The 26,812-nt window shown below is 51.2% G+C and overlaps 1 protein-coding gene across 3 annotated transcripts in view; it reads left to right on the top strand.

The window, feature by feature from the left end:
- Positions 1 to 3,640: 3,640 nt before the first annotated feature.
- The window catches only part of LOC104362792 (protocadherin alpha-C2), a 99,522-nt gene continuing 76,350 nt past the window's right edge, over positions 3,641 to 26,812 (top strand). The window contains exon 1 of one of the 3 annotated variants that reach the window (XM_032988486.2): positions 3,641 to 6,111. In XM_032988486.2, coding sequence (XP_032844377.2) covers positions 3,676 to 6,111 — 2,436 coding nt within the window. In that variant the 5' untranslated portion in view covers positions 3,641 to 3,675. Of the gene's footprint in view, positions 6,112 to 9,934; positions 12,413 to 19,716; positions 21,937 to 26,812 lie in introns of those variants that run through there. The other 2 variants (XM_042789955.1, XM_032988488.2) reach the window with 2 other exon arrangements.

Here is a 26,812-nt window from a genome sequence, read left to right as displayed (position 1 = left end):
CCCTTGTCATGCTTAACTCAGATACATGTACGTATATGCAAAATCCCTTACAACAGCCCAGCTCTGGTTTTGAAAATTCTCCCATCCAGTTGACCTCGTGTATGCATTTGTGCTTTCACATTTGGGATCAGATGTGTCACACCTCTAATCACATCATCTTTAAGAACTCAAATGTGCAGCACTGTGGTGTTTCCATCTGAGGTTGCTGGAAAGGTTCAAGGTAGTTGATGTAGTTTACGCAGCTGGGAAGAACCCCAGATACACTGTGTGGCTTTGTATCCATCCATAAGTTCTTTGTGCCAGTGGTGGGGGAATTTGAGGATGTGTGACAACCCACATCATGCTCAATGTGGGTGTTACTGCTGGGGCATGGTGGTGTGGTGGAACCACGTGTGGGTACTGTGGCAGCGATCCTCTGAGTGCCACAGAGTGGGGCTTGGGGCATCCGTTTGGGGAAGGTTGACTCTTAGTGGGGAAGAGTCTATCCTGAAGAAATGGAGATTCTGTGTAGAACATGGACTGTGTCATTGGGGAAGAACTGGGGAATGTCTGCTTAGCTGGAGATCCCATTTCCCAGGGATTGGGATAGAGGATTCCAGTAGAAAACCTTGGGAAGATGCTCGTTGCACCGTTGGTGCTTGCCTGGGATCCTCTGAGGACCTCCAGAAGTACTGCAAATCCCCGCACCTTGGTGTTCTCCGTACTACTCCTGTCAGACGAGAAGACATCTGCCCTACACAGCTTGGAGCCCTTACTTTGGATGGGGAAGGGTGTTTGTTAAACTGAAGCTTTTTCCAATGTCAATCAAATTTGGCCAGCCTTCTCTGAACCTCCCCTTGGTTACCTCTCTGCTCTCAGTCTTGCTAGGCAGCTGAACAAGTGCTCTTCATATTCGAGAAGTTGACAAACTTGTGCTTTGATACGGCAGAATGGGATCCTTTGGATTTCTTCTCTCCTCTTGCCAAAAACTACCATCTCTGTATTTACTTTTCTTTTCTTTCTCTCATATCGGTAACATGGATGAAATGCAGACCGCTGAATTTTGGCAGGTGTTGGGTGTCAGAGTTTCAGGCCGTTGGCCATCAGTGTGGGGGATGGCTTTGGGAGTCTCCTGAGCGGAGGTTGACATGGAGAGAATGTCCTTAGCTTGCAGGTGTCCCTCCTGCTTCCCCTGGGATCAAAGTGCTTAGTGGAGCACTGTGCACTGTGCTGTGATTGCGAGGCTTCTGCAGCATGCAGGCCATTTTTTCCTATCCATCTTGCCCAGAATTCTCTGATAATGTTAAGGGAAAATGTCCCTTTAGACCAGTTCCCCTCCCCTGAAAATGTTTCTTTTCTGGAGAGGCAAGCAGTGATGCTGCAGGTAAGTCGCTGGTTCTGAAGGAAGAGTTGTCTGCGAGAGAGATGTACTTTTCTTTCTGTTTAGTCATGGTTTCTACATGTTGAGTTGCCTGAGTGTTTTCTGGATTGGGAGTTGGACCTGAAGATCCTTACGGGTCCCTTCCAACGTGGGCTATTCTGTGATTCTGTGGTTGGACCAGCAAAGCACCTCTGACTGCTCTCATTCCTTTCTTGCTGCTTGCAGGCAGAGCGCGAGCAAGGGGCGGCAAGCAGGGGTGGAGGAGGGACCCTGATGTGTTTCTTGGAGCAGATGTGTTGGGCATGGAGGAGATGTTCTCAGTGTAAATGGCATGGTTTTACCTTTGTGGCTTTTGATGGGTCAATCATGCGATAAGTGAGGAGTGTTCTGTGGGGAATCCTGTCCCTGGGTACCAAGGTTCTTGCACTGTTGTTCTGTTGGAACATGCCTGCCTGAAAGGGGAATTATGAGCTTTTCTTTCGTCATGCAAGTGGAAAAGAAGGCCGGAAGACTGGCTGTTCCTCAAAGTGTATGACGAGTACTCGTGAGCTGTGGTTTCCTTGTGCTTTTTCAGCCTTCCAGGAGCCTGGTGTTGCTGGGCTATGCTGGGCTCGAGCCCCCGAATGGAAGAGTCCCCTGGGTTGGTTGGACTCATTGGATCCTCTTTGCCCAGATGTCGAAGTAGCTGGGGCCTGGGCTTGTGTTTCAGGCCGTGGTGGATTCTCTTCCTTCGTGGACGGAGGCTGAAGAGTGTGGTCTTCTTCCAGAAGGGGAGGTGCAGGGACAGTCTGTGTGTCTTGCATAGGCTGGAGCAAAGCAGGAAGTTTGTTCCCCGTGTGGAGGAACGGAGATCAGAAGGGAAGAAGAATGAGAGCTGTTGCCAAAGGACATGTCTGTGCTTCACGGCAAGCATGGTGAAGTCATCTAGATAAGCTATTGGTTAAGGAGAGAAAGCAGAGGCAAAGAGAGAAGAGAGGGGGTGTGTGTGGTTGTGGTTGGATGGGGCTATACCTGGAAGAGAAAACGAGGAGAAAGAGTGGGAAGAAGGGAAGGAAGGAAGGAAGGAAGAACGTAGAGGTATTAAAACAGAGACCAACGAATCAAGAAATAGAACGAAAGAAGAGAGGGAAAGGAAGAAAGGATAAATGAGTTTACTAGCATGCAGCGGCGCTCTAACTGTGCACAGAGATGTGTTGAGGGAGAGACAGAAGGAAAGAGAGGAAGAGAAGCAAGACGGTCGGAAGAATGAAACAAGGAAATAATTAAGGAAGGAAGGGAGAAAAGGAAAGAATATGACAAAGATCGGAAAGGAAGAAAGAGACCGTAATGCAGAAGACCAGCGAGCCCCGCCCTTACCTCTCGGCGGTGAACGGGGCTGGTCCCTCCGCCTGGGTGAGAGCCCCGCGCTCCGGTGCTGCTGGCCCCTACTTAGCGCTGATGGCCCCTAATTAGCGCTGATGGCCCCTAATTAGTGCTGCCGGCTCCGACTTTGGTGGTCGCCGCGGGGGGCGGCTGTTGATCTGCGAGCGGCGACAAGAAAGAGAGAAGAATGGAAAGAGAAGGGAAAGGGGCGTAACTACTAGGGCAGGGCACGGCAAGAACGAAAGAGACAAAGAAGACGGAAAAGAAGGAAGAGGCAGAGGGAAGGAGAAAGGAGAATAAAGAGAAGGAGGAAGAGGGAAGGAGGGAAGGAGGAAAGGAGGAAAAGAAGGAAACAGAAGAAGGAAGAGAAAAAAGAAGAAAATAAAAGGACGAAAGGAGGCAAAGAGGAAAAGAGAAGGAGGAAAAGGGAAGGAGGGAAGGGGAAAGAAGGAACGAGAAGGGAATTGAGAAACCATAAATATGAAAAGAGAAGAAGAATAACAAGAGATGTAGGAAAATAGAAAAAGAGAAGGAAGAAAATGAAAGAAGGAAAGGGGAAGCGATAGAAATCAAAAGGGGGCCGGCGGAGGCAATCTGGAAGGCGGCAGAGGAAGGCGGCGAGCGAGGCGGGTGTGCGAGCGCAAAGGCAGCAGCGAGGAGCTCGGCGAAGCGGCGGCGAGAGGAGGCCGGTGGGCAGGGCCGGGAGAGGAGCGGAGCGGGTCGGGGCCGGCGGCGCGGGCGATGGCGGGGAGCGCGGCGGGCGGCGGAGCAGCACACGGTGTCGCTGCAGGCTCAGCAACGGCGGCTCCGGGCCGGTGCGGCGGGGAGCCCGGCTGGGAGCGCGGGGGGGCGGCGCGGGGCGGCGCGGGGCGGGGCGGGGCGGGCGGGCGAGCCGGTGCGTCCGGGCGGCGGCGGGGAGCCGTGCGGGGCCCGGGCGGGGGGCGGCGGCGGCGATGGGCGGGTGCTGGGGGCCCGTGGTGCGGGTGCTGGTGCTGCAGGCGGCCTGGGCGCTGGGCGGCGGGCAGGTGCGCTACTCGGTGCCGGAGGAAGCCAAGGCCGGGACGGTGGTGGGCCGGCTGGCGCAGGACCTGGGCCTGGAGGCGGGCGAGCCGGAGGCGCGGCGGCTGCGGCTGGTGGCGCAGGGCCGGCGGGCGAGCGTGGAGGTGAGCGGGGCGAGCGGGGCGCTGGTGGTGAGCTCGCGGCTGGACCGGGAGGAGCTGTGCGGGAAGAGCGCGCCGTGCGCCCTGCGCCTGGAGGTGCTGGTGGAGCGGCCGCTGCGCGTCTTCCACGTGGAGCTGGAGGTCACCGACATCAACGACAACGCGCCGCTCTTCCCCGCCGCCCGCAAGAACCTCAGCATCGCGGAATTGTCGCTGCCGGGGTCCCGCTTCCCGCTGGAGGGCGCGTCGGATGCGGATATCGGGGCCAACGCGCAGCTCTCCTACACCCTCAGCCCCAGCGAGCATTTTAGAATAGAGGAAGAAAACAGTAACTCGCGCAGTAAATCCCTGTTTCTGGTGCTCACGAAAGCGCTGGACCGCGAGACGCAGCCCGTGCACCGGCTGCTGGTGACGGCGAGTGACGGGGGCCGGCCGTCTCTGACAGGCACGATGGAGCTGGTGATCTCGGTGCTGGACGCCAACGACAACGCGCCCCAGTTCAACCAGTCGGTGTACAACGTGCTTTTGCCCGAGGACGCCTTTAAGGGGACTCTGGTGGCGCACTTGAACGCCACGGATCCGGACTTGGGAAGTAACAGAGAAGTGATTTATGAAATCGATATGATTGTTCCACCCTGGGCGTCAGATGTGTTCAAGATCGATGGGAAGAACGGAGATATCAGCCTGACGGGCGCCCTGGACTTTGAGACCGTCACTGTCTACGACCTACAAGTTAAGGCAAGAGACATGGGGACGCCCCCGCTGTCGGGCCACTGCAAGGTGGTGGTGGAGGTGCTGGACGTGAACGACAACGCGCCGGAGGTGTGGGTGACGTCGCTGTCGGTGCCGGTGCCGGAGGACGCGGCGGTGGGGACGGTGGTGGCGCTGCTGAGCGTGTCGGACCGGGACGCGGGGGCGAACGGGCGGGTGCGGTGCGCGGTGTGGCCGGCGGCGCCGTTCGGGCTGGTGGCGACGTTCGCGGGCTCGTACTCGCTGGTGCTGCGGGAGGCGCTGGACCGGGAGCGGGTGTCGGAGTACGAGGTGGAGGTGCGGGCGGAGGACGGCGGGGCGCCGCCGCTGCGCGCCAGCCGCGGGGTGCGGGTGCCGGTGTCGGACGTGAACGACAACGCGCCGGCGTTCGCGCAGGCCGTGTACACGGTGCTGGCGCGGGAGAACAACGCGGCGGGCGCGGAGCTGGCGCGGCTGTGGGCGCGGGACCCGGACGAGGCGGGCAACGGGCGCGTGAGCTACTCGGTGGCGGAGGGCGGCGTCGGGGGGCGGGCGGCGTCGAGCTACGTGTCGGTGGAGGCGGAGAGCGGGCGGCTGCGGGCGCTGCGGCCCTTGGACTACGAGGAGGTGCAGGTGCTGCAGTTCGAGGTGCGGGCGGTGGACGCGGGGGAGCCGCCGCTGTGCGGCAACGCCACGGTGCAGCTCTTCGTGGTGGACGAGAACGACAACGCGCCGGCGCTGCTGCCGCCCGCCGGCGGCGGGCCGGGTGCCGGGGCCGCGGGGGGCTCGGAGGCGCTGTGGGCGTGGGCGGCGTGGGGGGCGCCGGCGGGGCAGGTGGTGGCGAAGATCCGCGCGGTGGACGCGGACTCGGGCTACAACGCGTGGCTGCGCTACGAGCTGTGGGAGCCGCGGGGGAAGGGCCCGTTCCGCGTGGGGCTGTACAGCGGCGAGGTGAGCACGGCGCGGGCGCTGGAGGAGGCGGACGGCCCGCGGCAGCGGCTGGTGATCGTGGTGCGCGACCACGGCGAGCCGGCGCGCTCGGCCACGGCCACGCTGAGCGTGTCGCTGGTGGAGGGCGCCGAGGCGGCGCTGGCGGCCGCGGGCTCCTCGTCGTCGTCGTGGTCGTCGTGGTCGTCGGGGCCGGGGCTGCGGCCGGCGGCGGGCGCGGAGGGCGGCGCGGCGGCGGCGGCGGCGGCGACGAACGTGTGGCTGGTGGTGGCCATCTGCGCGGTGTCGAGCCTGTTCCTGCTGGCGGTGGTGCTGTACGGGGCGTCGCGGTGGGCGCCGCGGGCGGCCGTGCTGGCGGGGCCCGGGCCGGCGACGCTGGTGTGCGCCAGCGAAGTGGGGAGCTGGTCGTACTCGCAGCGGCAGAGCCGGAGCCTGTGCGTGGCGGACGGCGCGGGCAAGAGCGACCTGATGGTTTTCAGCCCCAACTTCCCGCCGCCGCCCGGCCCCGCGGCGAAGGAGACGCAGCCGGAGCCGCCCGCTCCGCCGGACACGGTCAGTGGCCCTCCCTCTGTCGCCTCCCGCCCCTTCCCTCCCTCCCTCCCTCCTTCCCTCCTTCCCCCCTCCCGCCCTTCCGCCGCGCGTGCCGTGGGCGGGCGCTGGTGGGAGCCGGGCTCAGCCCCCGGGGCCCGCGGGCGGGGATGCGTGGTGGACGCTGACTCTCTGACTGCTGCCTGCAGTGTTCGTTGCATCTTCTTCCTCTGCAAGCTGTTTCAGTGTTGCAGTTTTTTTATGCCAGTGTATGCTCTTCCTCGGGCACGGAAGTTCCGGGATCCCTTCTGCAATCATTTTCTATAGAATTTAAACCTCAATGCTTATAGCTTCACGTGATCGTTTACTCTTTCATTTCTAGCTTATTTGTGATGGTGTCGGGTGCTGTTTTCTGTAGCAGCTCGTATAATGTTGTAGCGGAGATGGGGACGTCGAGATCATATGTTGGGATTTAAAATATGTATATAAATGTCCAGTCGAAACCCACCTCGAGAGGCGCAAATCTTGAAGTTGGTTGGGTTTTCTGAGTGTTTTCCAATCTAGATTTTCATGTCTTTCCTTCCTAACATTCTTCATAGTACTTTTGCTTTTTCTTTATAGTCTTTTATTTTTTTAACACAATTAATGTTCCTTAAACAGAAGCTGCTCTAAATCTTTGGTCATCTTGCTGGTCTTCTCCGTTATTACAGTGTTAAGAAGGGGGAGACCTCCACAAAAGTATTGGAAGCGTTTGAGAATCTTATATTTCTGCAAATTTGAAATAAATGCCTTCTTTTCTTCCATTGTGTCATAAGACTTACCTTTTTGATTCGGACTGGGCATGGAGCTGATGTATTCATATCACTGTTTTCTCTAAGCCAAAGATGTAATCTCAGTCCCTTAAAAGGTTGTTTCAGATCAGTTACAGTCTCTGATGAAGCCACATTTTTTTTCTTCTCCTCAACTTTGTGTTGTTCTGCATGGAAAATCTTTTGACATTTTCCCACCTAGGTCTTGAGTGTCATAATCTCTCTCTGCAGTTCTGAGCAGACAGGTATTTTAACTCCTCTCTGTAGGGTAATATCTCCTGTAACCTTAGTTTCATCACTCTCCATGAGTTTTTGAGATCCCTTGATGAGTTATTAAATGACATGGTTCCTGGCAAAGATGTTTGCCCGAGTGTAGTGTTGACCTTATTATATTGCTGAAATGACCAGCTTTGGTTTTCCTACCATCTGTGTAGTTAATCACAGCTCCAGTTCCCTCTTTCAGCCTTCTTTCATTTTGTATGGCGCGTCTTTATTTGTGTACATTTTCCTGTCTTGCAGGCAGGGCATTTTTAATTAACTTTTTGCTTTGGGTTGCTGCAAAGTGCTGGTTTCCAGTTTTTCCTTAATCAGAAGTCTGTCTTCGGTTTTGATTCTCCTCTGAAAAAAAGATCGTGTAAGGTGATCATAGCCGATAATCCAGGTTCTACTCTATTCACCTTGCATGGCGTATATTAGTTTGTGAACTACTACAGAATTAATATGAACATGGACAAGAGAGTAGAAGCGTTTCACGTTGCCCCTTTCCAAGTACGATGTCAATGTACTTTCTAATGCAAAGTACTTAACAGCAGAAGAGCACGAACAAGGTAGGTGTGAAAAACGTGCAGCTATATTTCTATAGTAGGCGATATCTATTGTTTATGGACTTGTTTTTCGTGGGAAAATATATCTGTAGAAGCACCTCAGCTATGGTTCCTGACTCTGCTAGTTCAATGTACCCTACTGTGGAAGGCTTTGTTTGTGGGGCTTTTTGTTTGTTTTTGTTTCTCCCCTTCCTGAGATTATTTTTTAAAAGAAACTGTTACTTTGTGTGTCGCGTGGGTGCCTTATGATGATCACATGAATAGGAAGTGACTGGGATGACACTTGAGACTCCTGATCCCCCCCATGGGCAGTGTGGCTTAACTAGCCTTTCTCAGGAGACGTCTCAGTAATTGTGAGCAACAGCCATGCTGCCAAATAGCGTTGGCAGCTTGATTTCCGAATTTGTGCCCCTTGCCATCGCTGTGGTTCACTCTCTTGTAGCTTCTTAAGATGAGGTTTACCTCAAGAGAATACTGTGATGCTTCAGGTTTAATTTCTGTTTCTGAAGAAATGCTGGCAATACAGCAGGGATTTGAGAGGCTGGCCAAAACCTGTTTCCTTTTCCAGCGCTGCTTCCCTGACATCATGAACAGTGATCCTTGAACTCAGCCCTGACAATGGAGACCTGGAAATAAAATCAAGACAACTGTTAAAATAGCAACAGATGTCATTCATAAAGATGGTCTATTGACAAACCTACCTGGATATTTTTTTTTTTTTTTTTTAAGGATTTGGTATCTTCATTTTGTTTTGACCTCCTGTTGCATTATTGACACGTCTGTGGTACAATCAGCAACTTACTACTGGGTGAAATCATGCATTTCATGTTGCTGCCTGGCCAGCATGGTGGGGTAGCAGCAAGTGTCCATAGCTGTGCAGAGAAGGGGCCCTGGTGTGTTTATGTCAGTGGAAGAGGTGGGAGTCTGGGCACATTTTGTAAGAGAAACTGCACCTTCCCAGAGCAGGAGTGTAACCTGTTTGTGTTGTCTTCCATTACATCATGGGTGGATGACTGTATTGTGTCCTACAGGAGCTCATCACCATCAGTATTGGGTTGTTTTGCTCTACTGTGGGTGCCTACCTGCCTAAAAAGGTAAGAATAAACTTGTCATCCATTGTGCAGCTACAAGTGGCGAATAAAACATACAGGAAATACTTCACTGGACACATAAAGACTACTAGAGAGCTCTGTCACCCTTCCAAGAGGATTTCTCCTGTGTGGGTTAACGTCAGACTAACATACAGATTTAGGGAGTCACCGATGGAGTTGAAACTCTTTGGAACTTGTATGCATTGCTGGTTTCTTAGGTTGGACCTGTACTGCAAAAGGCAAACCCATTCTGTCATGGACAGACACAAATGTTCTTTGCAATATGATGTCCTCCTTCTACTATTTACTGCATGAAAACCAAGGACAATGCATGGGATTGCTCAGCTACATCACTGTCACAAAGCCACAGAAAAAAAGTAAGCAATTTCTACTTGTTTTAGCGTTGCTGTACTAGACACAGACAAATTCCGTGTGAATCTATGTCTTCTGGACATCTGAGTACTTTCCATAGCTGGAAGATCAATGACACAGTCTTCTTCTGTAGAGGAGATAGCTGAACTCTCTTCGCAAAGAAAGAAATGAGGAAAATGTCTTCCCTACGCGTTGCTGAGAAGGCCTAATTCAAAGTCAGAAAATCAGAAGTGGAGTAGGCGCTTTTCAGTGAAGACTTTCCCAGCTGTGATACCTGTGTTCACGTAGGTGTTCAGGAAATATTTTTTCCAAGTGACTATCAATTAAAGCGCCTTTAGGGAAGTGAAGGAGAAGAGGAAGACAGGAGCAGAGAAGCGAGGAAGAGAGGAGCAGAGCCACCTATTCTCGTTTCCGATGAAGGGAAATGGCCCGAGGAGAAATCGCGGGGCATGACGCCGAGCGGGGGGGGAGCCACGGCTCGTACTTCCTGGAGCTGAGCGCTGCTGCGGGAGGCGGCGGCGGAGCGGGAGGAGCCGCGGTCGGACACGAGGTGCCGCTGTCGGCCGCGAAGACGCCGCGACCGTGCGGGAGGGCGGCAGCTCCTCCCCGAGCCGCGGTCACGGCTGCCGTCAGCGGGTGGCGGCGGCGGGAGGCAGGATGCGGCGGGCTGGGGCCGGCGGGGCGTAGAGCGGAGCCCCGCGACTGCCGGGGGAGCCTCGAAGGCGGGAGGGAGAGCCGGTGCGTCCGGGCGGCGGCGGGGAGCCGTGCGGGGCCCGGGCGGGGGGCGGCGGCGGCGATGGGCGGGTGCTGGGGGCCCGTGGTGCGGGTGCTGGTGCTGCAGGCGGCCTGGGCGCTGGGCGGCGGGCAGGTGCGCTACTCGGTGCCGGAGGAAGCCAAGGCCGGGACGGTGGTGGGCCGGCTGGCGCAGGACCTGGGCCTGGAGGCGGGCGAGCCGGAGGCGCGGCGGCTGCGGCTGGTGGCGCAGGGCCGGCGGGCGAGCGTGGAGGTGAGCGGGGCGAGCGGGGCGCTGGTGGTGAGCTCGCGGCTGGACCGGGAGGAGCTGTGCGGGAAGAGCGCGCCGTGCGCCCTGCGCCTGGAGGTGCTGGTGGAGCGGCCGCTGCGCGTCTTCCACGTGGAGCTGGAGGTCACCGACATCAACGACAACGCGCCGCTCTTCCGTGTAAACGAAGAAGCCTTGAACATCGCGGAATTGTCGCTGCCGGGGTCCCGCTTCCCGCTGGAGGGCGCGTCGGATGCGGATATCGGGGCCAACGCGCAGCTCTCCTACACCCTCAGCCCCAGCGAGCATTTTAGAATAGAGGAAGAAAACAGTAACTCGCGCAGTAAATCCCTGTTTCTGGTGCTCACGAAAGGGCTGGACCGCGAGACGCTTCCCGTGCACCGGCTGCTGGTGACGGCGAGTGACGGGGGCCGGCCGTCGCTGACAGGCACGATGGAGCTGGTGATCTCGGTGCTGGACGCCAACGACAACGCGCCCCAGTTCAACCAGTCGGTGTATAAAGTGAAAGTTTTAGAAGGTTCAGAGCACGGGACCCTGATAATCACGCTCAGTGCCACGGATTTGGATGAAGGCATTAATAGTGACATTATATATTTATTTAGTAGGCAGGTCAGTGCAGAAGTCATAGAAATGTTCACTGTCGACGAAAAGAAAGGAGAAATCAGACTTCAGGGGAAATTAGACTACGAAGAAAGGGATAGTTACGAGATCATGGTAGAGACGAGAGACAAAGGTTCCCCTCCGCTGTCGGGCCACTGCAGCGTGGAGGTGGAGGTGCTGGACGTGAACGACAACGCGCCGGAGGTGTGGGTGACGTCGCTGTCGGTGCCGGTGCCGGAGGACGCGGCGGTGGGGACGGTGGTGGCGCTGCTGAGCGTGTCGGACCGGGACGCGGGGGCGAACGGGCGGGTGCGGTGCGCGGTGTGGCCGGCGGCGCCGTTCGGGCTGGTGGCGACGTTCGCGGGCTCGTACTCGCTGGTGCTGCGGGAGGCGCTGGACCGGGAGCGGGTGTCGGAGTACGAGGTGGAGGTGCGGGCGGAGGACGGCGGGGCGCCGCCGCTGCGCGCCAGCCGCGGGGTGCGGGTGCCGGTGTCGGACGTGAACGACAACGCGCCGGCGTTCGCGCAGGCCGTGTACACGGTGCTGGCGCGGGAGAACAACGCGGCGGGCGCGGAGCTGGCGCGGCTGTGGGCGCGGGACCCGGACGAGGCGGGCAACGGGCGCGTGAGCTACTCGGTGGCGGAGGGCGGCGTCGGGGGGCGGGCGGCGTCGAGCTACGTGTCGGTGGAGGCGGAGAGCGGGCGGCTGCGGGCGCTGCGGCCCTTGGACTACGAGGAGGTGCAGGTGCTGCAGTTCGAGGTGCGGGCGGTGGACGCGGGGGAGCCGCCGCTGTGCGGCAACGCCACGGTGCAGCTCTTCGTGGTGGACGAGAACGACAACGCGCCGGCGCTGCTGCCGCCCGCCGGCGGCGGGCCGGGTGCCGGGGCCGCGGGGGGCTCGGAGGCGCTGTGGGCGTGGGCGGCGTGGGGGGCGCCGGCGGGGCAGGTGGTGGCGAAGATCCGCGCGGTGGACGCGGACTCGGGCTACAACGCGTGGCTGCGCTACGAGCTGTGGGAGCCGCGGGGGAAGGGCCCGTTCCGCGTGGGGCTGTACAGCGGCGAGGTGAGCACGGCGCGGGCGCTGGAGGAGGCGGACGGCCCGCGGCAGCGGCTGGTGATCGTGGTGCGCGACCACGGCGAGCCGGCGCGCTCGGCCACGGCCACGCTGAGCGTGTCGCTGGTGGAGGGCGCCGAGGCGGCGCTGGCGGCCGCGGGCTCCTCGTCGTCGTCGTGGTCGTCGTGGTCGTCGGGGCCGGGGCTGCGGCCGGCGGCGGGCGCGGAGGGCGGCGCGGCGGCGGCGGCGACGAACGTGTGGCTGGTGGTGGCCATCTGCGCGGTGTCGAGCCTGTTCCTGCTGGCGGTGGTGCTGTACGGGGCGTCGCGGTGGGCGCCGCGGGCGGCCGTGCTGGCGGGGCCCGGGCCGGCGACGCTGGTGTGCGCCAGCGAAGTGGGGAGCTGGTCGTACTCGCAGCGGCAGAGCCGGAGCCTGTGCGTGGCGGACGGCGCGGGCAAGAGCGACCTGATGGTTTTCAGCCCCAACTTCCCGCCGCCGCCCGGAAACGGTTGTACCGTAAAGGGGCCGTCTCTCTCCCCACTTGCCTCAGGGGTGGTAAGTGTGTTCACAAATACTGTTTTTCCACCCCTCCCCCCTTCTCTTTGTTAGTTCTTTTTACCTGTTATTCTTCGTGGGTCATCGGTGTATTAAAACACCTTCTCTGTGCTACTAATTTTACAGTGCTAGTCCTAGACTTGTATTGCTGTTGGATGTAGCTGTAATGATCCGCGTTAGACATACGTGTTCACGTTTTGAAGTTTCATTTTTTGACTACCTGAAAACCTTGAAAAATTTCCACATCTCCTTTTAATTTATTCGGTCTCGTTTGTTCGTTTTGTTGCATAGGACGTTATGGTTAAACGTATTCTTAACCCTGTAAGATTTTTTTGGTTTTCCCCGCGATTTAGCATCATAGGGCAGGATTAGGTGTTAGCGACTCTTTTATTTCCCTTTTTCTAGAGTCTCTCAAAGTATGAAAACACCTGGGAGTTGCCCAGAATTTTGGTAGTCCGTGAGGGTTACTGTTATTACGGTACTAGGTCTCTCTGAAACAAGGTGTATTTACGCTTCCTTTGATAAATATCCTGTTCACGTGTGCCAAGTCTCGCTCGGGATGTTGTTGTTTGAGGAGCTCGCTGTTTGGTGGGTTTCGCTAGTCTTAAGAAGCTGAAATACAATGAAGTGATAGTTATGGGTTGTAGTGTGGGGGATAAACGTTGGTGGAGCTTATAAGTAATATTCTGCCTCTGGAATTCTGGTGAAAAAAGTGGAGTGAGGTACAGGTCACTATATGAAAAAGTGAAGAGCTGTTTGAAAGAAGGGCTGCTCCTCTCTCCACACCTGCTCCCGCTCTTTTTTTATTATTGTGGCATGTGTTCTACCCCTTCCACCCCAGAAGCTTGCTGTGGAAAGCAAAGTCAAAAATTGGTGGGAATCGATAAAAGGAGGAAGAGTTGTTAAGGGAAACGTAGAAGGGAGAACCGTATTGAATAGTCTCAAGATGGTAGGTCGAAAACTTTTGGTTCTTCCAGCAGGAGAGCAGAAGAAGCATGGAAACACAGATGCTGCTGGAAAGAAATTTTCGATACTGGTTTCCACATCGATTTCCCTGTATGGAGCATGATTGCTTAATTACCGGGTTTTAACACCGTTATCGAAGCAGTTTATCCTGGCCAAGCACGACGCTACATCGACTCCCTTCTCCTCGAGATCAGCTCCCAAGCACTCTTTGTAATGAGCTGTTACGGTCATGTTTCTTGTTCCTTGTCCAACTTCCACAGGGAAAAACGAAGATCTCTTATATCTAATTTTCGTTATAGCATAAAAATGAAGTCTGTAGGGCTGCTGGGATAGTAAGAGCGAGCAGTACCTTTATATAATTCATTTTCGTGTTACGTGTTCAATTCGCCAGACACCCGTTTGGATAACTACCGTACTTTTATGGCAAATGATATCTGTAAAGCAGGCATTTTTTTTGAGAACGTACATTTTGTCGGGTTTTGTACTAATAGAAGCGTTTTAGACGAAGGACGTGGACTAAGAAAAATAAAATCGCAGATTGTTGTTCCAAATTGACAAGAATGGTGCTTATAGGTGTACCGAAAACAGGAAGAAAGTTGAAAGCTTCATGTTAATTTTGAAAAAAAAAAAAAAAAAATCGTAGGAGTGAGTTACCTTCCACTGAGCCATATAAAAATGTGAGCGTGCCCTACGAATTTCTCTTTCCTTCCTGCGCCTGTTCTAGTTCACTCAGTAAGGGCTTTACTTTTGAGTTCTTTGTGTATTTGCTGGGGATTGTGTTTCTAGTCTCCTTTGATCATGTCCGATAGCTGATGTGTTTAAGAGGAGTGGGTCATCACCTCTTAATTATGCGTGAACTACCTTCATTTGTAGAGCTGTCGCTTCTTTTCCTTAATTCACATGGGTATTGGACAAGGCAGGAACAGCAAGCTGCGACCTCCCAAAGGAAAACCTTCTGGTTAAGTTTATAAGAGGGTTTAATTAATTCTGTAGAAGAGGATGGGAAAACACAGTAATTGCGCACAGGTGCGGGAAGCAACTCGTTTCCTTGGGCTGTGGTTAAAGGCGAAGTGGAGTCTCTTAATGACGATAGTTTGGGGCAGGGGAGGCTTTGGCTTGCGTACGGTTTCTCTTGGTTTCTCTGATTGCAGTAATGAATTGAAGGTCTGAATGGGATTTATTGTAGCTGTACACTGTCAGGAAATACTGCAGTATTTCTTTTAGAAAAATAGAACAATCTTAACTTTAGAAACAGAGCTCGTGGTTGCTTTTACTTCGTAGCATAATCTGGGCAGGAGTCGTTAAGAGAAGACGCTAGAATACCCACTCACTGTCTTGAATAAAAGACAACAATCCCGCGCAGGGTTGTCAATCGCTGCAAGCCCAGACTCTCATCTCCGCCGCATGTTATGTTGGAGAACGATGCTGATTACCAGCGATGCCGTGAGACGCGGTGCGCTGCAGAGCGCTTCCGCGGGCGGCTCCGCAGGCAGCGGAAGGGGCGGTGAAGCGGCGCCGGCAGCGCCGTGGCGACCGGAGGCTGTTTTGCAGCCTCGGAACTGGGGATTTTACAAGCAGGGAAATGCCCGGCACGGCTGCCGGAGGAGCTGCGAGGGACGCCGGGTGTGTTCGGCTCGGAGCTGCCCTGCCACACGAGTGGGACTGGTCCCCCGTACCCGCTGTCGCTGGTGGCCACCCGGGCAGCCTCCGCCAAGCCCGGTGGTCTCTGACTGAGGATAAATAAGCGAATCTGTGTCCTCGCGTTCAAAAGACGAGTTCTTGTCTGCAATATACCGAATAGCACTTCGCGAGTCCGTATTTCTGTGACTTGATGTGGGTCATGAGGGTTTTCGGGGAGTTCTCTGAAATCTATAGAAAACCTCTGCGTACGAGATTGTTCTCCCGGGCTCCTTTCAGTCATCTCCACTCCCGCCGTCCCCACGTAGCAGCTGCGAACTCCCGTGGCTTGTTGAAGGGTATCCTGACATCGGTGCCCGCTCTTCCTGCAGGCACAGCCTGCCTCCGTGGAGCGGGGGTCAGAGCTGCGGGAACAACAGCAGAGATGCTCCACCCGCGCCTTTCGTGGGGGAGGCACAGGGCTGAGAGTAAGCCCACGGAGGCGGAGGGACGACACACTGCCACGGGGGACAGTGCGGGCTGCCTGCCATGCCGGGTCGCGAGCGGGAGGAACCCGGTGTTTCGGGTCGCCTCTGTCCGGAGGAGCCCACGCACGAAAGGCGGTCGCGGAGTCCCTGCACTGCCGACGGCGGCTTGGTCCGAGGAGGGTCTCCGGTCTTCCTCAGTTCACAGCCAGACCCTATTTACTACCGGGCTCCCGTCCGTGGACGAGCTTTTCACGTGCTCTTTTCCGGGTGGAGATGAGGGCTGGGGCTGCCCGTCGATCCGGGGAAAGCTGCCGCCGCGGAGAGCTCATGGATTCCCTTCAGAGGAGAAACTTCAGGGCTGTTGCTCCGTCTGCTCCCCCGAAAGGGATTCAGCCCCTTCTGCTGTCTCCCACTGTGTCCTAATTTAGCACCAGTGGAGCTCCTCGGTCCTGGCCCTGGGACTTTCCCAAGCCTCAGCACCGAGGGGGATGTGTCCTGCAAACCTCTGCCGAAGGCATGGCTCCGCGTCTGTGCTGCCCGCAGAAATGGTGCTTTAAAATCATCGCTGATGTAGATGATGGTGTTCAAACACGAGTGGCCCTTCGTGTGGTGCAGCCGTGTGCTCTCCACAGACCCGAGGTAACACGGTTTTACTATTCACCTTTATTTCTTTGCCTTTGCTCTCCTTTGTTCTGGCTGCTACCATTGTTCCAAGCACAATGTGCATGGCAGGAGTAATGACCTCTTATTGACGGAAAAGGGGATGATTGGCTGAAAATATAAGATGGGATGGGAGAAAGAATACATAAGGAATGCTTGGGACTCTAAGGCAGTGTAAATGCAGCCTGTTGGGCGGAGGGATGTGGAGGAAATGCTCTGTGTACACGTCAGGGAGTGGGATGTGATGAGGGGTTGTGTAGCGGTGAGTGAGACCACAGAGGTCTTGGACTACGCCCTTGGTGACTCGGGTTGAACTGGCTTTACGAACGGGTCAAGCTGAAGGAAGGGAATAGGAAACAGTATGGAGATGGCAAATGTGAGATCAAAGATGATGGGTTTAAAACAGTGATTGCATTATCCACTGTGATGCCAAGGGAAGTGTCTACATTAAAAGTGTTTAATATGATGTGCAAATAACGTAATAAGGGTAAGTGACTTGAGATGGAGAGGAGACCTCTGAGACTGGAGAACCTGAAAAGAGGGGCTGGGTTGCAAGTGCAGCCAAACAAGAGTGAGAGTGGAGAAACTGGGTGTAAAGGCACTCTTGAGACCCCCAGGACAGCCGGATGTGGGAGGTAGAGCAAAACAGGCAAGGAGAAATGTGCCTGGGGCTCTGCCGAGCAGAGCAGTGGCTTCATACAAAGGGCAAAGCTGGATTCTGCTCCCACAGCACAATAGTGTTACTCCCTCCACGGCAGGAGGGGTTGTTGTGTAACTGGCCCTGGATATTTAATATTACTAAGCACTGGATTTTGGCTGTGTCCCAGAGCTGTCTACTTGAGAGCAGTGTGTGGATCAGGCACTCATCCAGGCTGGACTGGTAACAGCTGGGTATTGAGGTGGTGCTGGCAACGTGTGTTTTGGTGAGTGAAGCTGCCTGGGTGCTGGGGACGTCACTGTTCACAGCAGAGTGTGGAAAAGGACAATAGGGCAAGGGGTGTCAAAATACTGAAGCAGTGTTGGAAGGTTTAAAAATGTTTAAAAGAAACAGAATTGAAGGCAGGTTCCCTTAGAGCCCTGTAAACAAGCATTAGGCAACTAAACACAATTAAAGAGATGTAGCATAAAGTTGAAAAAGGTATTTTGGATGGTAAATGAGTAGAAAATGAGTGAATTAAATACAAAATCAATGTAGGCTGCCAGATACTCAAAAGGTGAGTACATCTTGGAAAACACCAACACGTGGTTGCCGTAGCCTTTCCAGGTGGATGGATTTATCTTTGCCACAGGCCAATGTTAAGGGAAATTTATCAGTCTTTCTCGTGACTTTAGTAAGTATTATTGCACTGGTTTGGGGTGTTTACAATGACCGTGCATCACTACAGAGCAGTAAAGCTAGCAACTTTTTCATATATTGTATATGACATCGTATCTTGGCAGAAGAGGAGTCTAGGGCAAATTTGGGGTGGGAGGAGTCTGGATGCATATTTTGTGGTGACTAGGTGGGAGTTGGGGATTTCTGCAGTTAACAGTCAAAAATATAATAAAAAAAAGCATACTGTAAATACTTACACTGTATACTGTGTGCAGTGGTCCATTGAACAAATTGAGATAGTGTGTGAATTGAGGTGGATGCACACCATCTCTGTAGCTCCTGCACTCAGCCCCCCACCCCGCAGCTCTAATGGGTGCTGTAGCGTCAATGCAGTAGAAGCAAAATGCAACATTCAGATACTGCCAGGGGCACCTGGAGTTAAAAAATAATAATATGCACAGATGCTTTTGCTGGGGATGACTGAGGCATGCTCCAGTGCAGGCAGGATAGCAAAACCTCACTGTGAGGTTTTGCTGAGTTGTGAGAATGCAGATGCATCGATTTTTTTTTTTTTTTTTTTTTTTTTAATGTATGACTGTTGGCTGTGCTCCCGATTTTCTCCTATTTTGAAAGACCCTTCTGCTATGTATAACTGAAATGCTCTTTTTGACTTCCGTGGAAATTTTCAGCTGCATAAAGAAACACAGTGAACAGAAGAAAGGTTAAGATTTGTCCTTGTCACACATATGTAGCCTGCTGCTTTTGATCGATCAGGAGCTCATGATAATCTCTCACAGAAGGAAGCTGGAAACAGAGAAGACCAGAAGGGTTGTCAGAGCTTGAGGTCCATCTGTGTAAATTGCTGCTGGAGGTCATTCCAGGAAGGTTTTCCAGGAGTGCATTTGACTATTTTGAAATGCTTTCTGCCCTCCCCCACCTGTTTAGGGGGTAGTTGCTAATAGTTGCTAACTGTGCTCTTGGTGCTGAAAATCGGGGGAGCAGAGAGCTTTGATTTGATTTTTTTTTTTTTTTTTTCATTTGTGATCTGCTATCTCTGCGTTGTATGAGCTCGTCTCTCCCCACAGCGGCTGAGCCTGTCCAGCATTCAGGATCTCTCTGGCACCGATATTTACTTCTCTACAAGTAATTCGACTGCTTCCCACTTTCCCCTGCCCACCCGAGCCATCCCCATCCTGCTCTGGCGGGCTGGATGGGAGCTCATCTGTGGCTGTGGGTGATCCAACTGGGGACTCTCAGAAGAGAGATCCTTCTCTCCAATAATCCGTGTCACTTTAAGTTGTCCAGAAGGCGAAGCAGGAAAGAGACTTTTTTTTTTTTTTTTTTTTTTTTTTTTTTTCTTCCCTCTCTCCTCCTTTTTTAATTAAAAAAAAAAAAAAGTTTAACAGGGGTCGAATCGACTGCCTCCATTAACTGTGCTCTTAAACCCCCTCTGGGAAATGTGCTCAGCCGGAGCGTGCCTGGACTGTGCTGCCCCATGTTTAGCCGATGCCTGTCACTTCTCATACGCGTTTCTGTGCCACCGCAGTTCTGTGACAGCGTGCGGATGCGCATCCTCTCGTGCCAGGAGCGGAGGGATGGAGGGAGCGGGCGGGCTCTGGTCTCATCTCCCCGTCACGGAAGCACCTCCACGCCGCGGACTCGAGGGCGCGGAGCCTCCCCGGATCTCCGTCGGGGCGTTAAAAAAAATAAAATTAAAGAAAAAAAAAAAAAAAAAAAGAAGGGAGGGAGGGCGGGGGGAGAGCGCAGCCTGTGGCGCCGCCGCCTCTGGGTGGCGCCCCCGCGTGTAACGGACGCGCGGGGCCACCGCGCCGGTCACAGCGAGCGGCGGCGGGCGCGGGGCAGCCGCTGCAACACGGACGGCGGCGGCGGGGGGGAACGGGGGGGGACCCGCCGCCGAGCCCGGGCACCTCCCGCGCCTGCAGCAACTTCTCGTCCGGCCGCCGGTGCTCCCCCCTGCCCGCTCACTTCGCGCTGGGGATTTGGGGTGTTTGCCGAAATTCTGGATTATGTTCCTGCTGAGCCGGTCTGCGGGGAGCTGAGCCAGGGGAGGAAGAATGCGGGTCTATTTAACAGTCTTCTGCCTTATCTGCTGCACCGCGAAGGGGCAAGTAGTGTATTCCATCGCCGAGGAAACAGAGCATGGAGCGTCTGTTGGGAACGTAGCAAAGGATTTAGGAATAGATGCAGCTACACTTTCAGCTCGGAAATTTCGCATGCTCACCGGTTCAAGTAAGCAATATTTTAATATAAATGCAAGCACGGGGGCTTTGTCTGTTATTGAGCCCATAGACAGAGAGCAGCTCTGTGAATTAAAGTCTGCCTGTCTTCTGAATTATGAACTCGTGTTAGAAAACCCTCTAGAGCTTTATAGGATGGAATTTAACATCTTGGACATAAATGACAACTCCCCTAGCTTTCCCTTAAGTGAATATCACATAAATGCTCCTGAGTTCCTGTCACCTGGGGCACGGTTTACACTCCCCAGTGCCCAAGATCTTGATGAAGGTACCAACAGCGTCCAGAATTATACTCTGAGCCCTGATGAACATTTCCATTTGGAAATGCAGACACATGGGGACGGGAGTAAATATCCTGAATTGGTGCTGAAGAAAGCCTTAGACAGGGAGCAGCAAACCACTCACAGACTTGTCCTTACAGCCAAAGATGGTGGGAATCCTCCAAAGTCCGGTGATGTACCAGTCATTGTGACTGTGCTGGATACCAATGACAATGCACCAGAATTTGAGCACTCAGTCTACAGGGCGAGTATCTTGGAAAACTCCCCCAGTGGCACTTTGGTAGTGCAAGTGCATGCCACAGACTTGGATGAAGGTCCAAATGGAGAGATCAGGTACTCATTTAGCAATACTACTTCTGCTGATCTACAGCGAATGTTCCTAATTCACCCACGCACTGGGGAGGTGACAGTCAATGGCATTTTAGCTGTTCAGAGACCTCTCCTCGAGATACTTGTCGAGGCAAGGGATAATGGGGCATTTGGCATGTCCAGCATAGCTAAGCTGCTGGTGGAAATCACTGATGTGAATAATCACGGCCCAGAGATAACCATCACATCCCTTTCCAGTCCCATTCCTGAGGATGCTGTTCCTGGCACAGTGATAGCTCTGCTGAATATTTTGGATAAGGATCCTGGGGAGAATGGGAAAGTAACCTGTCAGATCCCTGATAACATTCCCTTCCAGTTAAAGCCTTCCCTTGCAAACTACTACAGCCTGGTCACCAGTGGGCTTCTGGACCGAGAGCTGATCAGTGGGTACAACATCACCATTACTGCCACAGACTTGGGTTCTCCACCCATCACCACTCAGAAGACCTTTTGGGTACAGATTTCTGACGTGAATGATAACCCCCCTGGCTTCAGTGCTGACATGTTTGATGTGTTTGTGGAGGAGAACAATCCACTTGGTGCTTTTCTCTACCAGGTCTCAGCATCCGACCCTGATATGGGGGAGAATGGCCGGGTCTCTTATATGCTCAGGAATTCCACAGTTGCAGGCAGTGCCCTGGCCAGCTTTTTGTCTGTGAGCTTGGCCAACGGGAGCATCTATGCAAAACGTGCCTTTGACTTTGAGCAGCTTAGGAGCTTCTATTTCCAAGTGGAAGCCAAGGACAATGGGTCACCAGCCTTGAGTGCTGCCGTAACTGTTAATGTTTACATCTCAGACCAGAATGACAATGCCCCAGCCATCCTGTACCCCATCAGCCAGAATGGCTCAGTAGCTGTGGAAGTTGTGCCCCGCCTAGCTGATGAGGACTACCTGGTCACCAAAGTGGTGGCAGATGATGAGGACAATGCGCAGAATGCTTGGCTTTCCTATCACCTTGCCCAATCCTCCGACTCCACCCTGTTCCGCTTGGCACCACACTCTGGTGAGCTGCGCACCACGCGCTCCATGCGCTCCACTGACCTCCTCAAGCACAAGGTGGTTGTGGTGGTGCGGGACCATGGGGATCCACCGCTCTCCTCCACCGTGACGGTGGGCATCCTGCTGACTGACACCCTGCCCCAGGTACTGCCGGACTTTGATGACAGTGGGCAGCCACCACCACTGCTCAACGCTACGAACATCTACTTGATCGTTTCCCTTGCCTGTGTCTCCTTCATCTTTGCGGCGTTCCTCCTCTTTCTTGCCATCGTGCGGCTGTGCCGCTGTCAGACATGCTGCTGCTGCCCAGCTGATGACTATGAAAAGTGTTGCTATAGTGTGCACATGCTTCCCACCTCCCACCTCCCACCAGACATGCTGGAGGTCACTGGTGTGGGTAAACTGACTCATACCTACTTGTACAGGGCATCCGTAGGTCTTAGGCCTAGTAACAGCAACATCCCAAATGGTGATGCTGGGAACGTTCCCAGCAGCTCAAGGTTACAAGTGCCAGGACCCTGCATCCAAGTGCAACAGGTCCAAAGTGATCGGTTGAGTGCTGTCCTCGTGGTAAGTACTTCTTCCTTTCACTTTTTTTCTCCCAGGCACATGGCCTTGTGTCGCTGGGTTGCTGTCTGGGTGGAAGAAGGTATTGAGGGTATTAGCAGGAGAGCAGGCGTCATTTCATGGTGCCTGTAGGAAGCTTCAGTTCCTTTTATATCTGCCCTAAAGCCAAGATCTCTTTGGGTGAAATATGGTCATGGGATAAGAAAAGAGGTTTTTTCCCACAAATATTTAGGACCTTCAGACATAACTGAAGGTAAAAAATATGTAAGTGAAAACAAAATACCTTCTAAGCTGACCTGTTGTTTTCAGATAGCTAAGTAGAGGCATAAGAGTCCATGCAAGTTTCTAATCCATGGGTGGTTCTAGTCTACACTGTATGGAGCCTGTGATTTTTTTTTTTTTTTTTAATTATTTTTTATCTCTTTCCCCTCTCCCCCCTGCCAAGATTTTATCATTGAGGGGTGAGTAGTTTGCTGAGGCAAGATGCAGGTTTACAATGTCCAAGGTAAGCCTGTGGTGCTGTGGTGAAATAGCAGGAATTCAACATCCAGCACCTCTTTAGGAAATGTAATTTGTAGCACCCATCTTTCTTTCCAAGCAGTCCATAGATTTTGTGAATCTCAAATAATTCTCTCCTGAGCCTCTGACCAAGCTGATTTCATCTCAGTACTGTGATGGGTGATTTTGCAGGAGAAAAATACCTTACTTTTATCAGTCTAGGGCTACAAGGTGGGATATGTCTGCAGATCTGATCTGCTGGGTGTCACTTGTCTGAGATTCAGTTTTCTTATATGCAAAATAAGGTACTGTGAGTCGCCTTCATATTTTTGTGAAGTTTTGAGATGTTTTGACTGCTGCTGTCAAATTTCCTTAGTGTGCATGACGGTAACTAACCGCTGCTTGCTCTGCCCAGGCCAGTACTCTGGTAAGAGCTATTCCAGATGTTTCAAAGGGAAATGCAAGAACCCATATTAGACAGACATGATATAATCTGCTTCCTGCAGTTGTTTTTATCCTAATTTACAATTATTAGAGGTTGTCCTAAGTTTGTAACTATTACGTTTATTTTAATTTTTTGTTATCATCATTGTACCTTTAAATACATGTAAATGGACAGCCCCTATTTGAACCTTGATGGAAGGGTAGCTTCAACAACTTTTTTGGATAATCAAATACTTATTCAGTTATATATCACTTCCTTTTATAACTCTTGAATTTCCAAGTAGTGATTTTCAGTCAGCCGTCCCTTGTTCTAGGAGATATTCCTGATTTGCTCTTAACTATGCAATTAGTTTATCAAGCCTTCTCTTATTTATCTGTTGGCAAGGTGAAATAGGTTTGTGGGTTGGGGTCTTTTCCCCCCTCTCACACTTTTCTGAGTACCTTTTCCACATAAAACCTACTGACAAGGACAGATCTTTTCTTAAATATTTGTTATTTGATTTACTCATGATGGTTTACCTCATATTTAATCAAAGTCATAATCAGTCTTAAATTCTGTTCTTTGTAGTAGCAGAGGGTTACATGTCAGGGATCTCACTATGCAAAGTGTGGGGCATGGAATGAATCTTACAAAAGCAGAAGCATCAGTGTCTTTCAGTAAGAAATTGTTGAGTCCAGGAAAATAGCAGTTGGCAGTATGTAAAGAAGAATTTGTGCCTAATGCATTGGTGTACTTCAGAATATTATTGATTATTTTGAAGATCTGAAAAAAATCTGGATTAGGACCTTTGTAATGGGGAGCTAAAAACCTTTCGGCATTCTCTGAACTTAGAAGGTGTCTGCAAGAATGCTGATAGTGTCTTGGGGGCATATCTTTTGCTGGCGAGTAGTTCATAATTACAAAACTTCTATAACAAAGGTGATATAAAAAAAATTGCTGGCACAACTAATTTCCATGTTCCTCTTGAAACTCAGGTTAGTTGGCATATTAATGGCATGAATAATAATAATAAAGATGCAAAAGTATCCCTGATCTCTGTAACGAGAACAACCAAAATCTATGTCACCACATTTCACTGTATTTCAGTCATTCAGGTGAATTTTTAAGCCTGAGATATGAGACACTTTTCTAGGAGATTTTGATAGTGGGCAAAATAAATCCCGGATGTCACCTTTGGTAATTTTATTTTCTTAGCTCCCAATATGCAGAAATGGGTAACCATAGATGTGTGGCCTATGTGGCACAAAGACTATGCATTGATTGAGCCGAGTAGGGGAGAAGAGACAGAGACTCTGAAAACTTATCTACTCATAGAAAGAAAATTTGTCAGTTGCTATTAGTTTGGTGCTGATGATTCCGGTGGCTAGTATATGGGAGAATCAACTACATGTATATATACACATATATGTGTATATACACAATTTACATATTTCTTGTAAAATTTGCAAGTTATTAAAATGGCATTCATATTCAAATAATCAGGAGTGGGCAGAATCTGCAGTTTCTGTACTGTCATGTCTGTACATGTTTTCATTCACCATTATTTAAACTAAAGTGTAATTATATTGAAGAGATGCTTGGAAAATAGTTTCTAGTCCTCTGAGGTGAGAAAGAGAACTGTCACTCATTTTTTAAAAATACTCCTTAGTCCAAATCCCTGTGGACTTAAATATGATTTCTGTGTAGAAAGATCACAGTTACTTTATTAATGAGTATTTTTACTCATTTTATATTATGATGAGAGGATTATAATTTTTAAGTGTTTACCAATAGAAATTTCAGTAAAGAATAAAATTTAAGTTTGAATGTTGACTAAATTTTATCTTTAAGTGCTTTCAGACTGGCACATTTGGAGATAAAAATATAAACATAAGTGACCATTTGAACTTATGAGGAAGGATCATTTTATTGCTCCCTAAAAATATGAATGTAACAAAAAGAAAGCATTGCATATTTAAGAGGTGATGGGAGCAACTCCGTAGTCATAATTCAAGGCACTGGAAATTACTCAAAAACTACAATTTTAGCAGAACTTAAATATCCCTGTGATTTTTTTTTTTTTTTTTTAATTGAGGGGGAAATTACAGTTTTTAGTATGTGGAAGATAGAAAAAAGTCTACATATATAAAAATTGAATTGAAATTCCAGAAATTAAATGTATTTTCAAAATTTAAGTTAACTTCTTCATTATTGGTCTTTTTTTTGCTATTGAATTAAATGATAGGCTTCAATGATTTTTACATATGCAGATACACGAGACCCTTTTGTGCTTTTACATCTTCTATTTAGGTTAGAGCTAAAAATAGAACTATGTATGGCCATAAGAGCAGTATAGTAAACTGTAATTGTATCTCTTTCAGTATTTTGCTGTGCCTTTCTGCAGTGTAGCATAAGTGACAGCTAAGTGGAAAGCATGTTACACTATGCTATGCTGTTTTGTTGTATTAGAGACAAAGGCACTAGTGGGATTACTAAAGTAAGCAGTAATTCACTGAGGATTTCTGGGATCATGATTGTTACAGTTCTTTTGTTGGCTTGTGTTGTCCATTGTGCCACACAAAAGGCCCGTAATATATTTCTACATTCAGAGTGTAGTGATTTGATACTCAATATTTAGGTTACATCCAAAAATAGACACAAACCTAGCAATGGAGAATATTTCTTGCTAACCTGTAATAGAAGTGGAGTAGTTTTGCACAACGTGGCACGTATTTCCAGTGACAAAAATGGATGCGCTTACATTGAGACACTGGCAACAATCTAGGCTGAGCTGCTGCAGGTTAAACATCACTGGTTTACTCGCCCAAGTAAAGACCAGCCCTGTGAGTAAGCCTTACCTGCATCTCATTCTGATGGGAGCATGCCCTGTAACATAGCCAAGTGTAATGGCGAAGCACCCTCCCATTTTTTTCTGTCTGTGCTAATAACCTGCCTAGAACCAACACTCTTATGCTCACATTATAAGAATTCTGTTGTGTAGGCAGATTTCTTGGCTACAGAAGTTACTACTGGGGTCAGGCCAAGAAAATCCTAGAAAGAGTGGTGATCAAAGAAAATTCCGCAAGGGAAACTGCTGTAGATTTCCCTCTTTCTGACCTCTCCAATTACCTTTTGCAAAGAAGGATGCAGCTCCAGTGTTCAACGAAAAAACACTGTGTCCAGGGAAGGCTACAAATGCTTGGGCTGAAACTTTGTTGCTTGTCTGTTGTCTGCCTGGGAGTATTATTTTTTAGAGGTAGTGAAAAGGAGAGTGACAGAGGGCTTGAGGGGATGTGGAGAGTGATGTGACTGTATTTGGAAATGCATAAGCCAAAGGCAATGATGGGCAGGGAAGGATGAGATTGGATGGTGACCTGGGCTAAGGGTGGGTAGCATGTGAGTAGCAATTTTTGTATGAAAGCATTGAACAAGAAAACACAATTTGGACAAAGTCCAGTCCTTCCCTATATCAGCCGCTATTTAATCTTAAATCTTCAAATTCAATGATTTAAATTTTAATTGCACAAATACTCACTTTACTTGCAAAATTCACTAGGATGTGAGTTCCTATTGGAAAGTTATTCCTCTAAGGCTTTGAAACTCTCTTCTGACATCCTGTCAACAGTTATTTGCTGTGAATTTGTAGACACTTGTTCTTGTGCCAGCAATGTCCTTTTAGTATAAGTAGTTCTCTTCCCTCTTTGGGACTTGCTTTCTTCATAGTTTAGAGAGCAACCATATCTTTTCGTATACTTTGTTTGACTAAGCTAGACAAGTCAATCTCTATCAGTCTTTTTTTTTTTCTACAGTCACCTCTGCACTTGTCTGATTGTGTTAATATCCCTTCTCTGCATCTGTTCTTCCTTTGTGGGCATATATTCCTTGCAAATATGTGACCAGAATTATGTATAATATTTCAGACTAAGAGCTTCCTACACAGTGATGGGAATACTTCCT

The sequence above is a fragment of the Tyto alba genome, unplaced genomic scaffold (genome assembly GCF_018691265.1).
Source record: "Tyto alba isolate M040663 unplaced genomic scaffold, T.alba_DEE_v4.0 Super-Scaffold_17, whole genome shotgun sequence".
Taxonomy (NCBI): domain Eukaryota; kingdom Metazoa; phylum Chordata; class Aves; order Strigiformes; family Tytonidae; genus Tyto; species Tyto alba.
Note: the sequence above shows the minus strand (reverse complement) of the source record. Positions and strands in the feature narration are given on the sequence as shown.